Source organism: Nipponia nippon, unplaced genomic scaffold (genome assembly GCF_047370975.1).
Source record: "Nipponia nippon isolate SJK-2023a ecotype South Korea unplaced genomic scaffold, ASM4737097v1 scaffold_13, whole genome shotgun sequence".
Classification (NCBI taxonomy): domain Eukaryota; kingdom Metazoa; phylum Chordata; class Aves; order Pelecaniformes; family Threskiornithidae; genus Nipponia; species Nipponia nippon.
In genome coordinates, this window is record NW_028262324.1 from 9291917 (window position 1) to 9305428 (window position 13512).

The window sequence follows — 13512 nt, forward strand, 5'->3', positions numbered from 1 at the left end:
CTCAGATTCACGCGTATGACAAAACAAGTTTTCCAACTGTGATGCTCCAAATTGTTACTCATGTGGAAATGTTTACAGAAGGCCTGATTTTCCATGGTGGCTTCCAGCGCTTTTTGGAAAACTACTCCCTTAGAGATGCGTTTGTCGGTGTTGAGCGTTCTGCTTGGTTCCGAACCGGGTCACAACAGAAGTAGTTCGGGAGCATCGCGTTTCTCGGGGTGTTTCTGACTGCTTTCTCTTCCTCAGCACGGGATATATTTTCTCCTTCTCCATAGGTGAAAAGGGACGGCAAGCCTTTGAGAAAATGGACAGGATTTGCTGTGAATTAAGAGAAACTGTGCAACAAGAGGCTGAAATTGAAATCACAGTATTCTAGCCGCGGAACGTGAGGAGCCGACTCGTGCTGTCCTCACGGCCGCATCTGGGTGCCCGAGGGTTTTCTTTTGTTGTTTATCAGTCTCTGGTTTACCGACGCCCTGCTGCGTACATGCCGCATCCTGACAGAGCGCAGGGTTATTTCCAAAGGGGGCAGAGCGTGCGGCCTGCGCCCAGCGGACGGAACGCATTTTCTCCCTCTCTCAGCACGTGATGAAATACCAAGTGCTGGATGAAGAAAACCGAGGAGCGCTTAGAATGCGGAACCAGGCTGTCACTTGAGTTAAAGTCCCCATCTCGCTGGAATTACCTGCCCCTGCTCAAACTGCAAGTCAAATAGGATCTGTTTTCCCATAAAGTATTTTATTAATTTGCTATTTCTCAGAGAGGAGAGGAATGATGGCTCTCCAACAGCCCATCCAGCAACTAGCAGGCAACGGATCACTTACATCAGCTGCCAGGTACCTTAGGAAAATCTAGCAGCATTGCTGGGTGGTTGCCTTTTCTTGTACGATTTAGTTGCAGAAGGAAAGCTTGCTGCTTCAAAAGCCAAGTTCTTCGTAATCTCTGCAACTCAGGGCAGGTTCGAGCAAGGACTGGCAGGGACGCGTGCTGAGCGCGTGTCCTCGGCCGTTCACAGCGGAAGGGAGGCATCGTATTTGCCAGCTCTCTGGAAGGCGGTCGGCTGGTTTTGGTTTGGTTTTTTAAATTTATTCCTTTAGCCCTAGATCAAGACTTCTCATAATCGTACACCCCTTGTCAGGCTCCTTACTCACCGCTTACTCAACTTAGTGGAGGGTAGCCATAAAGAGAAGCCTGGCTTCAGGTAAAATACTTGAAAGGGTTTGGCTTGTGTGTATATATCTATTTTTTTTATATATATATCTTTTCTATGCAGTATTTATTTGTTGGATTTCATCCTGTTTTCTAAAATTCTAATAAAACGTTTGAGACAAGTTCCTGCAAGTGCTTCCGAGGGCTGTGCTCGCAGCAGCCTGAGGAGGTGTAAGGCAATAAAGCCCCGCGGGGAGTTCGGGTACCGGGCTGATGCGTCTCCTAGCCGACGGGCGGTGCGTCGGGCACCCGCTTCTGCCGTCCCCCTGTGGAAGGGCCAGGCCGAACCCGGCCGAGCTCCCCTTCCGCTGCCGCTGCTCAGTTTGGACCGGGGGAGTTGAAGTCTGTTTACTGATGAGCTCTGAAGAGCAGGACGGTGGTGCTCGGGTCGTGCCGCTCTACGGCAAAGCCCAACTCCATGGGCTGCTGTTCTGTACAGAACTCTGCTTTTCACTTGGGGCTTTATTTAAAAGCAGGGAAGAGAAGCCGTTCTGCTTGGGTAAGTTCTCTCCCCTGCGCTGGCAGGGGGAAGGGGAAAGCTGGTGACTTGGGAGAGAGAGGGCAGCCCAGGCTCTTTTTGTCCAAGCCTGAGCCAGGCTTCAACCCCGAGGGTGCGGCAGCGAGAGCGCCCGAGGGGCAGCGCCTGGAACCCCCTCGGCTCTTTTAATACCACTTTATGAAACTACTGCGAGTTCTCTCCTCCCCTTGCAGCTTTCCTTAAAAACACAAACAAGGAGGTAAATGCTTTACGCCAAACGAGGTGGGAAGCTGATGGCTGCAGCTGCTGTGCCCCAACCAGGCAGGCTGCTGCGTCCCTGCCCGGCCCAGCTTCCCGCTGAGGCACGACCCAGACTCCTGCAGAACGTTTATGCTTGAGAGTTGCCACGCTGCTTACGTTACACTGATCCGTGGGCCGAGGCAGTTCAAATTTAACTGTTTGAAGTGAGAGGAGGGAGGCGGATGTGCTGGGGAGAGGCGCGGGACACTCATTTCACTTACTCTCTTTTGCTGGAGCTCTGCCCTCCAGGTGAGTTCTTGCAGTAACACTTAAAGCACCTTTCCTCTACAAAAAGCCCCACCAAATACCACGCTAGCCCCGAGTCGCAGGTGAGTCGAAAGCCCTGAGAAGATGGGAAGCAATAAGACTCTCGTGGACGTTCTTTAAAAAAAGAATTTTATTGTTTCAACTAAAATGAGAACTGAAAACTTGTATGGGAAATTGAAAAACTGTACAGTTTTACTATAACCTGTGAGGTCTTTGTAGCGGCTTACACAAAAGACAAGATACCTGAAAATGTATTATACCAAAACATTTAGCTTTTTTTTGGTTTTTTATTTTTTTAAAAAAGTTTATTCTATGGCAATCTGTAAAAAAGAAAGACCTGATGAGTAAATATTTGCTTAAGGCATATAGCAGAGCAGCTCACTACCTTTCTAACAAGTTTAACATGGATATTTGTCCATTTTCCAATAATAGGTTAACCAATACACCCACTGTGAAACACTACTGTATATACACACCCGAACTACTACATACACATACAGGACAGCAAAACAAAAATGTTTACGGTTCAGCATCAGCAGCCCTATCCCCCCTCCCCGGGCCGGCGGGGCGTCCCCCCGGGACGGGGCCAGGCCCGGATGAAAGAAGGGCAAAACGCGCGGGCAGGAAGGGGGGCGTTCAAAGGTCTGCGTAGCATCTGCAGAAACTTTCTCTTGTGAGAATCGGTTGCCGGGGGTTATTCTGGGTTCGGAGGAAGGCGGCGTTGCTTTCCTGTCAAGCCTAGAATTTAAAAGGTTCCCTCTTGGGCACGGTCTAGAGGTGAGGTTGGTGTCTCTGTCGTCGAGTGTTTCTGCAGATGGAAGCACGCTACCGCCGTCTTGCCGAAGCGGCGGGCGAGCCCCGCGGGCGGCGCAGCCCCTCCTGCCCTGCCCTGCCCTGCCCTGCCCTGCCCGCCCCGGGCTGCTGCCCCCCGCAAGCGGCGAGGGGTGAACAGGGCTGGCTGAACTCTGGAATGTCTGTACTACGCTGACTCAGCTGAAATGAACCATGCTCAACAACCGGGCTACACGGAGTACGCAGCAATTCAAGAGGAACTCATGCCAAGTATTAGGCGAGTACATGTTACTGATAAACACCAAATCAGTCTATCGCTGAACGCAGATACTTTCAGCAACACCCTTTGAACCACAGCCACTTAATGATCAGTTCATGCAAATATAATTTGGGCACATCAGTAAGCAGAAATAGAAGTGCTTTCACCTTTCAAGCACGTGGTATTTAATCGGGACACTAGAAGACTTTACATGCATTTTAATACAAACGGGGTACAAATGTCGCCTTAGAACAATATTCTACCAGAGGATGGAGAGAATAGTGGGGACGAAGCAATCACATACTGTATCTTAAATACACAGATGAGCCATAATATATTACCATTTTTCTATACTCATTTTTCATGTTTCCAATAATATAACTAAATACTGACTGATTACAACATTCCTCCTTTCAAGTACTGGTCTAACCAACAGTCTCACAGGTAAAGGATCGATTCCCAGTACTACCTGAGGATTTATTATTGTACTTTTGAACAGCCCTTGATGCAAGCTTAACAAAACACAAAACCGAAGAAACTCCCACCCCCCCACCCCCCTTCACCAACTTCTTCACCGAAGGAAAAGAGCTACACCTACAGACAGCGTTGCAAAAATAAATACGGAGCGGAGACTCGCGTAAGGTACTCCATAGCGATGTTCGCAGGGAGAGTGGTGGTGAAGTGCTATAAATCTAATTAAAAGAACTGATTAGTAACACTGTTGCAAATCAGCCGTCATGGTTTAGTTTCAGTCACTACAGCTCTCAGCAGTGAGGTGACTCCTACCCTCTGCCCCGTGAGGCGAGCAAAGAAACCTCTGCTATCGTTGTTCCAACCACTCGGAATTTGGTACTACCGAGAGGAACGGCATTGCCTAGGCCTGGTCAGCGCAACGCCGGCTTCCAGGCGCGGTTCCACCAACGCACCCAGATCCTTATTTACAAGCACTTGACCTTGTCCAGGCCCCGAGCCCACGGGCCCGCGCGCCGGCGGGGACGCAGCGTGGCGCAGGACCAAGCCAGCCCTCGCCCGTCGCTTCCGTTAGGATAGCGACGACCCTGGCTGCAGAGGTGCGGGACTCGCCCTCCTACGCCGCCGTGCCTGCTAATTGCTGAAGGGCGTATCTTCGAGCCAGACTAAAGCCGGTATTTTAAATCTTTGCTTTAAAAAAAGCAGAACACGCAAACGCTTGCATCATAAGCCAACCGATACGTTCACAGACCAACATGTCTCTGGTGAACTTTTTAGGTCTTAAGGAAGCTGCCACAGCGTGAATTGCTCTGGATGTATTGAAATGCTTTCCTGTTCACTGCCTGCGATGCCTCCGAGCGGGTGCCCTGCCCGGCCCTTGCAGGAAGCACACTATTCCTTACGGAGCAGATGGAGAGTGAAACTGCGTTTTACATTCCAAATGATGAGGTTCCACAACTGGTCCTTCTGAATGCCAACTGCACAATGCTGGTGGACGTGGTTTGGTTGAATTTCCCCTCCTGCTTCTCTCCTTCCCCTCAACCTCTCCTAACCCAGAATGTAAAAGTAACAACAGCTTTACAAAGGATGGTGCAATGTAAATAGGCGTATGTGCAAGTAGAGTGCAACAAAAGTCAATGAGGAGATACACTTATTTAAAAAAAAAAAAAGGCAAAAAAAAAGAGCTTGACATGTTGGGATACCCTGAGCAAATGCAGAAGCCTGTTTCTATGAACACATGTAAAACAATAAGCTCTTTAAGAACAGGTATGCCAAGATTAAATATATCAATACCACAGGCACTGCCCACAACTCAGTCTTTAATGATGAAGCAAGTTAAAAAAACCAAAACAAAATAACAACCACAAACACCCCTCCCCAACGCCCTCCCTTCCAAAAAGTTTACATTCTTCAGGTATGTGGGTTTCTTTTTCTTTTTTTGGGAACTCATCGATATAAGTCACGTATTTGGTTACAACACTTGGAGAGTACAAGCAAGTTTCACTTGTGCCGAGTTTTTCTGAAACACAAAAGAAAAAGAACTGGCTTTTTAAAAAAGGCTAAAAACAACAATGTGTTGTAATTCTGTTATTTAGTTTAAAAAAAAAAAAAAAGAAAAAAAAAAAAGGAAAACAGACTATTTGGCATTTTCTCTGCTTACTCCTGAATATTTTAAGGCCCTGAGTTTAGACTATTATGTTCTTGGGACCACAGGGCTAGATAAAACCCTAGTGCATCATTTCTCACTTTAAGCCCTAACCAAAGTTCCGGCCTTTCAACCTAAGGTCTACCTCCACTGAGACAAGGCTCGCACGCCTCCATTAGCTTGCTTTCAGAGAAGCTTATTACAAACCGATCAAATCGTTGGTGTTTTCTGCAGGGTCGATCTTGCTGGCACGTCCGTCAATGAAAACACACCCTGTAACAGAGATAAGCTCCTGCCGTGAGGAAAGTGAACATGCATATATTCACTAGAAATGGCTTCCAAGTTGTCATCATGTTCTCGTCATCCTCTTCCGAGTTTTCGGACTTCATCGACTCTTCTTTGTGGGGCGAGAGGCGCAGATTTTCACCAACAGTTCTCCTCCGAATTTCAGTGTCTTGACTAGTGCTTAAGGGCAAAGAAAGAAACATTCAGCACCGGATTCCCCGTTTAGGAGAGAAGCCATGCAGACCCTGCAAGAGCGCGGCCTCACCCACGGGACACCGCAGGCAAAGCTGGAGGGCTCTTGCTATCAGGAGCCGCAGCAGACGACAAACCAAAGCCTATCACTAATTATTACAGCTCTGGCTATTACATTACAGGTTTAGAACAGTGCTTGTCATCAAAAGCCATGCTTGGGAGTGTTTTGTGCCCTTTAAAGAATAAGCTGACTTAGTTTTAAACACCACCTACTCCTGTTGCTTACCACAGACCTGCCACCTGCCCTGAGACAAGCAGTGAACTAGCACACACCAAACCTTCGTCCAGGTCAGGAGAACAGTAAGGTTCTAAAATCAAGCACCCACCCAAAAAGTCAGAAAATGACGGAACTGTGGCTGCTTGTGCAGCCATAACTTAGAAAGAGTGGCTAAATGCACGGCGATAGCTTTTAATGTTGGAACTGACGATCTCTTCACCTTTAATACTCTCTAATCAGGCTTTTTTTCGTAGATACTAGACCTCCATCCTGCTGGCAGCATACTGACACCCAAAGAGGCTTCGTAACTGAGTGGGAACTTTCATATCTGCTGTACAACTTCTTCCAGCGGAATTTAGAAAGCAGAGCATCACCGTGCTGTGAGAACCCGTGGGGTGGTAACCAGCGGGGAGATGCTTTGCAGGGGGATTTCCCAGACATCTGCGGACAGCTTAGGTGCAGAAGAACTCAGGAATCTTCCATCCCAGACACTAGAATATCTGGGCAGGAAAATAAACGTGCTTAAGACTTCTGCTGCTTCTCCCCTCACCGCTGCCAGCACCACGTCTATTTCCCACCCCGCCGTCTCCTCCAGCCTCGGCTGTCCCACGTCCCTTCACACCAGACTGCTCCCCCCCCTCCTGCCTCGCCCGTTTCACTCTCCCCCTTCAGGCTCCCTGCCCCAGACAGGAGGACAAGAGCGATGATCACAACGGAGGCCTCATCCTGCAGCAACAGCACTGGTACGGAGTGAGGGAGCTCGGGATTCCAATCCTGGCCTTTCCCAGTACGCCCGAAGCATCGCATAAGGCAGGATTTAACCTTGGCGAGGCAAAAGGCAGGTGCCCGGTCAGCCTGTGAAGACAGGCAGTTCCAGAGGATGACCCCACTCCAACCTCAGACAAGGGACTATAATAAATGAAATTAATTGAGTCTCTGAGCTCTTTAGAGCTAGACAGGTCTTATGTTCAGTTAAACTACACTGTGTAAAGTATTTTCAGGAAATCATTTATTCACCGAGAAATTCAGGTTTATATAGCTAATGAGAAGACACAAGACACCAGTGCTAAATCCATACTCTTCATTAGGCGTGGAAAGCATTAGCTGGCATCTCACATCCCAGGCAAATATTCTGGTAACAAACAGAACTGTATTGTCACGGAGGGCAGAAAGAGGGAGGTGCTACCCTTGCAACATTTCCTTCTTTTGTAGCTAAGCTTCCATTTGTGTCCATTCCTATTTCCAAGATTTCCTTTCTTTTTAGTAAAGATGTTTGGGATTTGAGTATTTCACTTCCAGAATCTCCCCAATGAATTAAGAAAAATCCGGATCAAACCGTTGTTTCCCTGCTCAGTGTGAAACACTTCCATTTTATCTCCTTGCCTCCAGCAAAATTTAGAGGGAAACAGGTTCAGGCCACGGTCTCAGCCCCCCTGCTCTGCTATGGGAAAGGACGAGGAGGTTTACTTTGAAGAAAGACTACTGGCAACACATCTCGCTAATCTCCAGCTCCTGGAGTCACAGACTCCCCCACTGGTTCAGCTCAATGAAACACATCAAGCCTGCCAGCTGCATCTGTTGAAAAGGCTCTGGAGTTCTCTGGACAATACTAAAACTTGGTATTTTATTCCAGTATTCCTAAGGGAAGCTGAAGATGTCTTGTTAGGAGACCATCTAATGGGGGAACATTAAACTTTCCCTTGATTATCCCTCGTGGGTGTAGGGCTTTTTATTTTCTTAATTTTGATTTTTTTTGTTCTGCGTGGCATTTGGTTGTTCTGAAAAAAACTAGTTAACACGCAGGATGCCAGCAACACCAAGGCGTGGGGATTTCAACCAGTTCCACGCCGCTCCGATAAATCAGGAGTGACATCTAGTGGTTAAGCAGGCAGGAACCTTGGCTTCTCCGCTGCTCTACCGCTCGTGTACACAGCATTTCTGCACATTTATTAGTCTCTACAATTTAGGTTACAATGACGGGTAGAAAAGTTCTCTGTTCATGAGCTCCCTACTCCTTTCATCAAAGTAGCTTTGCTTGCAATTCATTTCACCTTTCTAAGTGCGGCTAGTCAGCCTCGTTTTCAGCTACGCGACTAATACCGCCTCTATGTAGTGAAAGAGCTCCTCTGTAACTTAATATACACTGCAAGACTAAACCACCTCATTATGCTGTCACTTTTTCTTCTACTCTAGCAGGATCCCGTAAGAGGCCCTAGCTCACGCGTGAAGTTAAAAGAACATGAGCATAAGACTTTTACTGAAAAGATTTGGGGTTGGAACTACTATTACACTGACTCGATCAAGGTCTCTTCAGGACCTTCTGTATGAAATGCCATTTATGAGCAAAGGACCTACAACCTCTCAACGCTGTAAGCCAGCTGGACAGTCGTCTTGGGACAGTTAAAAGTGGGAAACGAAATGAATTACCTGTCTGTGACCAGTGGTACAGATGAACGAGCTCTGCCATCTGGAACCGTCTCTTCCACAGCGCTGACTGAACACCTAATCTCTTCCTCTACTACTTGATGTTTAGGAAAGAACTCTGTGTGTTCATGCATCCTTCCGTTGTGCATTTCTGAGGTTCGCTTTGGTGGTCTGGGAGGTGGTGGGGTGTGTTCAGGTGGAGGGTCCAGGTCTTCATTGGAGAGCTCTTTCCACTGTTCCTTCAGGAAGGAAAGACCCTATTAAGCTTTTCTCTATTTCTTTTATGTAAGCTGCTGTAACTTTTAACTTTAACATAGCAGGGTCTTTACACTCTACCTTTTAATTTATTCTTAGAGTGGCTGTTCGTTTGCCTTGAAAAAAAGGAGGGGAGGGAACAAGACACAAGAACTCCAAACCTAAGCTACATCTGGTACAGAAGGCATCCGCTATAAATGCGGGGAATTTTTATCTACTTCTGGAAAATTTAAAGAGAAACTCTGTTGCTAGAGTTCTGCTTACTATAAAACAAACTTACAGGATTTAATCATAATACTTAAGCTTCTCTCATATTAGAAAATTTTTATTACCTGAAATAAAAGACAAGGCCGATGCAGCCAGTCTTGAAAGGTACACAAGGCCACCCGTTATATCACAGGTACTTTTTTGAAGGTTCTTAAATACAACACTTTAGGTAGTGACGGATCATAAAGCACTGTATTTAAGAGCCCTATAATATAAAAATTTATTGAAGCCAAAGCAAGAATGAAATTTAAAGTTTCTTTCTATTCTGTTCATCCCACGTATTTGCTACAGTTAGAACAGAGTCACAGCTCACCACATCAGGCTGTGCAGTCCATAATACTCACTTGCACTGAAGCATCTCCCATAATGAATTTTGCCCCTTCAATAACAGCTAAGTAGGAGAAACGGAGCTGATCTGCTGTCTGTATAAGCCCCATTCTGTACTTCCTCATTTCGAGGAGAACCTGTTTAACGTCCACAGAAGAAGGATCTTTCCGTTTGTCCATCTGAAGACAAAAATTTGAAACATGCTTTATGTTCTGATGAGATTCAATACAATGACTCATTTTGTAGTATGGCCTTCAGACTACCCTCCATATTACAGAATTAATAAATAAAAAACTGGTACCAGCAGCTATTTATTGGGTCTCTAGAAAGACAGAGAAGGGAAAACACACTGGGTCTCCAACATGTTGTATGTTTTTCCCTTTTTTCTTTCTTGTTTTGAAAATATAATTAGAAAAAAAAAAAAAAGAGACATTTTAACCTAGGCCTGACTTCTGTGTATTAGCTGCTCTCGCACAGTGACAGAATAAAGCCAAGGGAACTCCAGTTTTATCTCAAAGTCAGGACAATTTCTCCCTGCCTACAGGTGAAGCTGACTTTGTAAAAGGAAACACGTTAGATGTCTTTTGCATTGTTTTAGGACAGTTCACACTATTAATTAGCAGACACATAGCGGGTTTTTTCTCAAGCATGAGGGCAAAGCCTGCCTTTGCAAATCACTCTAAAAACTAGAGACTTTTCTTCCCCAGACTCAAAATGGACGGTTAAGAATGAGATCTGCCTTGGAATACACTCCCAAACCAGAATATGATTAAGATAATGGGAAATAGCATGCAACAATACTTCACAGAACATACCACAGCTCTTTGCAAACCTACGACAAACCATTCCTCAAAATAACTCTACAGAAATAGCATATCATCTGGAACAAGTAGTTCTTACCAGTAGAAGACATGTATCAACCAAACAGAAAGTTCCTGATCTCCCGATGCCTGCGCTGCAGTGCACCACAACGGGTCCGTGCTCAGGGTTCAGCGAGCCGGACTCTCTCACTTTGAACAGGAAATTGAGGAATGAAGCAGGTGACTCTGGGACGCCAAAGTCGGGCCACGTAGTATAATGGAAGTGCAGAATCTCTCTAGTTTCCCGTGTCTGTAAAAACAGTATTTAGGAAGTCTTTTAGCTTGGATACATGAGTCAGAAGCACAAGTCAAAGCACAGATGCCTACAACGATGTTCTAATCAGCAAATACAACTCCTCCTTCATTTTCCTAGCAAAGAGTCACTTACATATTTAGACATACAGCTTTAGACATTAGACATTTTGACCTTTAGGTCAATTGCAAATTTGCGCCTTTGGAAAAATTTTAGCTACTTCCTTTGAAAATAACTCTGACTTACATGGGATGGAGGCACGTGCCTGCTCAGCTTTGTATGCTACTCAGACTACACTGATTCTACTACTTCTTTAGAACAGCTGACTTAAATTCAAATGACAAAGTTCCACCAGTCTGAGGGAGCTTTTATAGCTGCACAGCTAAGAAACTAATTACAAATAATTTTCTCTTGTTGTGAAGGTCTCCATTTTGAGCAAGGGAAATTGGCTAAGTAAATTTACTTATTTATAACATAGTTTAGTTTTTTCAGTATGGTTCAAATGCTTGTATCACAAGACAGCTGGCACTACTGCCTTCCGACTTCTAACGACAGAATATAATTTGAAGATTTCTCAGAATGAAGTACCTCAAGTTAGAGAAGCCCTTCACACTTTCTGCAGACAAAGCCTTCACACTACCACAGCTGTTCCTTTACAGGTTTGTTCCCAACTTGAAAACTTTCTTCCAAGACTACTAAACCACGGGTGCTCACATCCTCCTAGAATACTGCGCCACAACCAAACATGTCTACAGCAGACGTCATAGTTAATACACACCATAAACTACATCAGCTAAATTCTTACTCAAGCATAATTTAGTCAAATTCATATCTGCTGCCTCACGTTTCCTGGCAGGATGAAGCATGCAAGATGCTAACAGATGAGCAAAGGAATAACTGTGTCTTCCAGGAGTGAGCAGTACCAGGACAGAACTCAGGCTAGCATGTCACAGCGTACACACCTAGGTCAGCACCATCGAGGACCTCAGACATTATCTTCAGTGACCTGCATGCAGTGAAATTTAATGGTGTGCTTCCTTAGCCAGTCTCCCCAAGGAGCTTTAGATTAGCTCTCACTGCTCTAATACAGGGCAGCGTTGAAGAGGAGAGGAAGGGTGGGAAACGGCATGTATACTTTTATTTTGGCATTGCGTTAAAAAAAAAAAAAAAGAAAAAAAAAGAATTATTATTTCTCTTAAAGGTAGTGGCCTGATCCTTGTACCAAGCTCCACAGCACTCATTGCAGGACCAGGGCTAAAACAGTTCCTGCTTTCAGATGAAGGCCATCAATGCAAAACCTGAAGATTTAAGCCAAAACCTAAAAATAAACCTTAGAACAAGACACAGGCAAACAGGTAGCTTAAGTGACAGGAAGAGCAATTATTTCAGCTATAAAACAAAAGCACTAGAACATCTGCTAAGTGATTTTATAAAGGCTTCTCTGAAAGGCAGTGTAGTGACAAACTAACCTTCTCACTCAGTGTACAGCTGAGACATGAAAAGGACTGTAGTTTCCCCAGATATGTTTCATAAATATTTAAGAGTTTTATTTCTACAACACACAAACTAGAGGCTGAAGAACTATCTCATGCAGAATCACCGATTCCAGAACAAAATCTCCTATAATTCGTGACCATCTTTTTCAAGACCTTGTTGATGAGGAGGTGAATCTCACCTCAGAGAGACTGAAGAATCTGATTGGTACTAGTTTCTGTACTTACTGTAAGGTTTTCCAATTCTAGCTGTCGTACTGTGTAATATGATTTTATATCTTCAGATATCGATGTTAGTTTCAAGTTTGTATCTTCAAAAAACATCTCCTTCTCCTCCTTCCGTGGCCAGTACTGTGCACACTTTATCTAAAAACAAATAGGAGACATTTATATGTCCTTTATGTTTGTGTAAAAGTCAAGGAATAAACATCCTTAAATACAACATTTTCTTGTGAGATAATTTCTTCATCTGCTTTTATTGTAAGAAGGACCAATTCTAGGGTGAAGAATGTCAGTCTTCCTTTATGTTGCAGAACCACATCTTCACTGAATCTTTTGTATGAGTCAGATTATTTTGACCCTGATTGAATTCATGAAAATACCTAAGGATTGAGGATAGGTTTGTTTAGGTAGAGCTCTCTTTCTTCTACATGTAAGCTGAAAGAGTGTGAAGCTATGGCATCTAATCAAAATCACCAAAGCCACTATTTATTTTAGCTTGTGTCCAAACAAACAAACAACCAAAATCTAATAACTAAATATAAAAGCTCTCACAGCACTCTGCCAAAATCTGAATTTTAGTCTACTCTGCATTTTATTTATTATCCTCATGTCAAATATTTAAATTTCAAAAGAAGAGTTAGATGTTAACAAGAGCAGAACATACTGTGAAAAAGCATTATGAATTCCATGAATAAGCTACATATAGAGAACTACAACGTTGCTAATTTGCAAGTGTAACATCAGATGAGATTTTGGGTTACTCCATTCAACTCACCACAAAAATAAAAATAGCAGTGAGATCATTTTGATTTTACGTGGCACAGTTTAAAAGTAAAGTGCCAAACAAAAAAACCTGCGTTCAGCAAATATTCCCATTACCTAGTTCTGACTGAATTTCAATTTTCTCAGTAAAGTTTCCCAGAGAGCTTAGTTTTACAAAGACTGCTACATGCTAGGACCTTAAATGAGTCAACCAAATAGAAAAGTAGCACGTTTTGCAGTGTGCAGGAAAAAAATAAAACTAAAGAAACTCATCAGCAACACAAACAGGAAAGTCTGCAACCAAGTTCCTGACAGTTAAATCTAAGGACATTGTGACTGGGAGCACTGGCCTGCTACTTCTGCCACTAACCACTGCTCCTCTGAAATGGGATTATGGCCGCATTTGCCCCTATTTGCCCATACCTAAACATGCAGTAAGAATGGATTGTTGGACATGGCTAACGCCTTTTTTAT

The 13512-nt window shown here is 44.5% G+C and overlaps 2 protein-coding genes across 19 annotated transcripts in view; one reads left to right on the forward strand and one right to left on the reverse strand.

Annotated features, from left to right (window-relative positions):
* The window catches only part of RIPOR3 (RIPOR family member 3), a 54568-nt gene extending 53237 nt beyond the window's left edge, over nt 1-1331 (forward strand). For 14 of the 16 annotated variants that reach the window (XM_087749646.1, XM_087749656.1, XM_087749647.1 and 11 more), the window contains one exon: nt 276-1331. In XM_087749646.1, coding sequence (XP_087605772.1) covers nt 276-376 — 101 coding nt within the window. In that variant the 3' untranslated portion in view covers nt 377-1331. Of the gene's footprint in view, nt 1-246 lie in introns of all 16 variants that reach the window. The other 2 variants (XM_087749658.1, XM_087749660.1) reach the window with 2 other exon arrangements.
* Nucleotides 1332-5376: 4045 nt separating this feature from the next.
* Nucleotides 5377-13512, reverse strand: part of PTPN1 (protein tyrosine phosphatase non-receptor type 1) — a 44996-nt gene continuing 36860 nt past the window's right edge. For 2 of the 3 annotated variants that reach the window (XM_087749663.1, XM_087749662.1), the window contains 5 exons: nt 12283-12420; nt 10349-10558; nt 9466-9627; nt 8603-8838; nt 5377-5886 (listed from right to left, as the gene is read on the reverse strand). In XM_087749663.1, the coding sequence (XP_087605789.1) occupies nt 5679-5886; nt 8603-8838; nt 9466-9627; nt 10349-10558; nt 12283-12420 (954 nt within the window). In that variant the 3' untranslated portion in view covers nt 5377-5678. Of the gene's footprint in view, nt 5887-6395; nt 7031-8602; nt 8839-9465; nt 9628-10348; nt 10559-12282; nt 12421-13512 lie in introns of all 3 variants that reach the window. The other variant, XR_015702936.1, reaches the window with a different exon arrangement.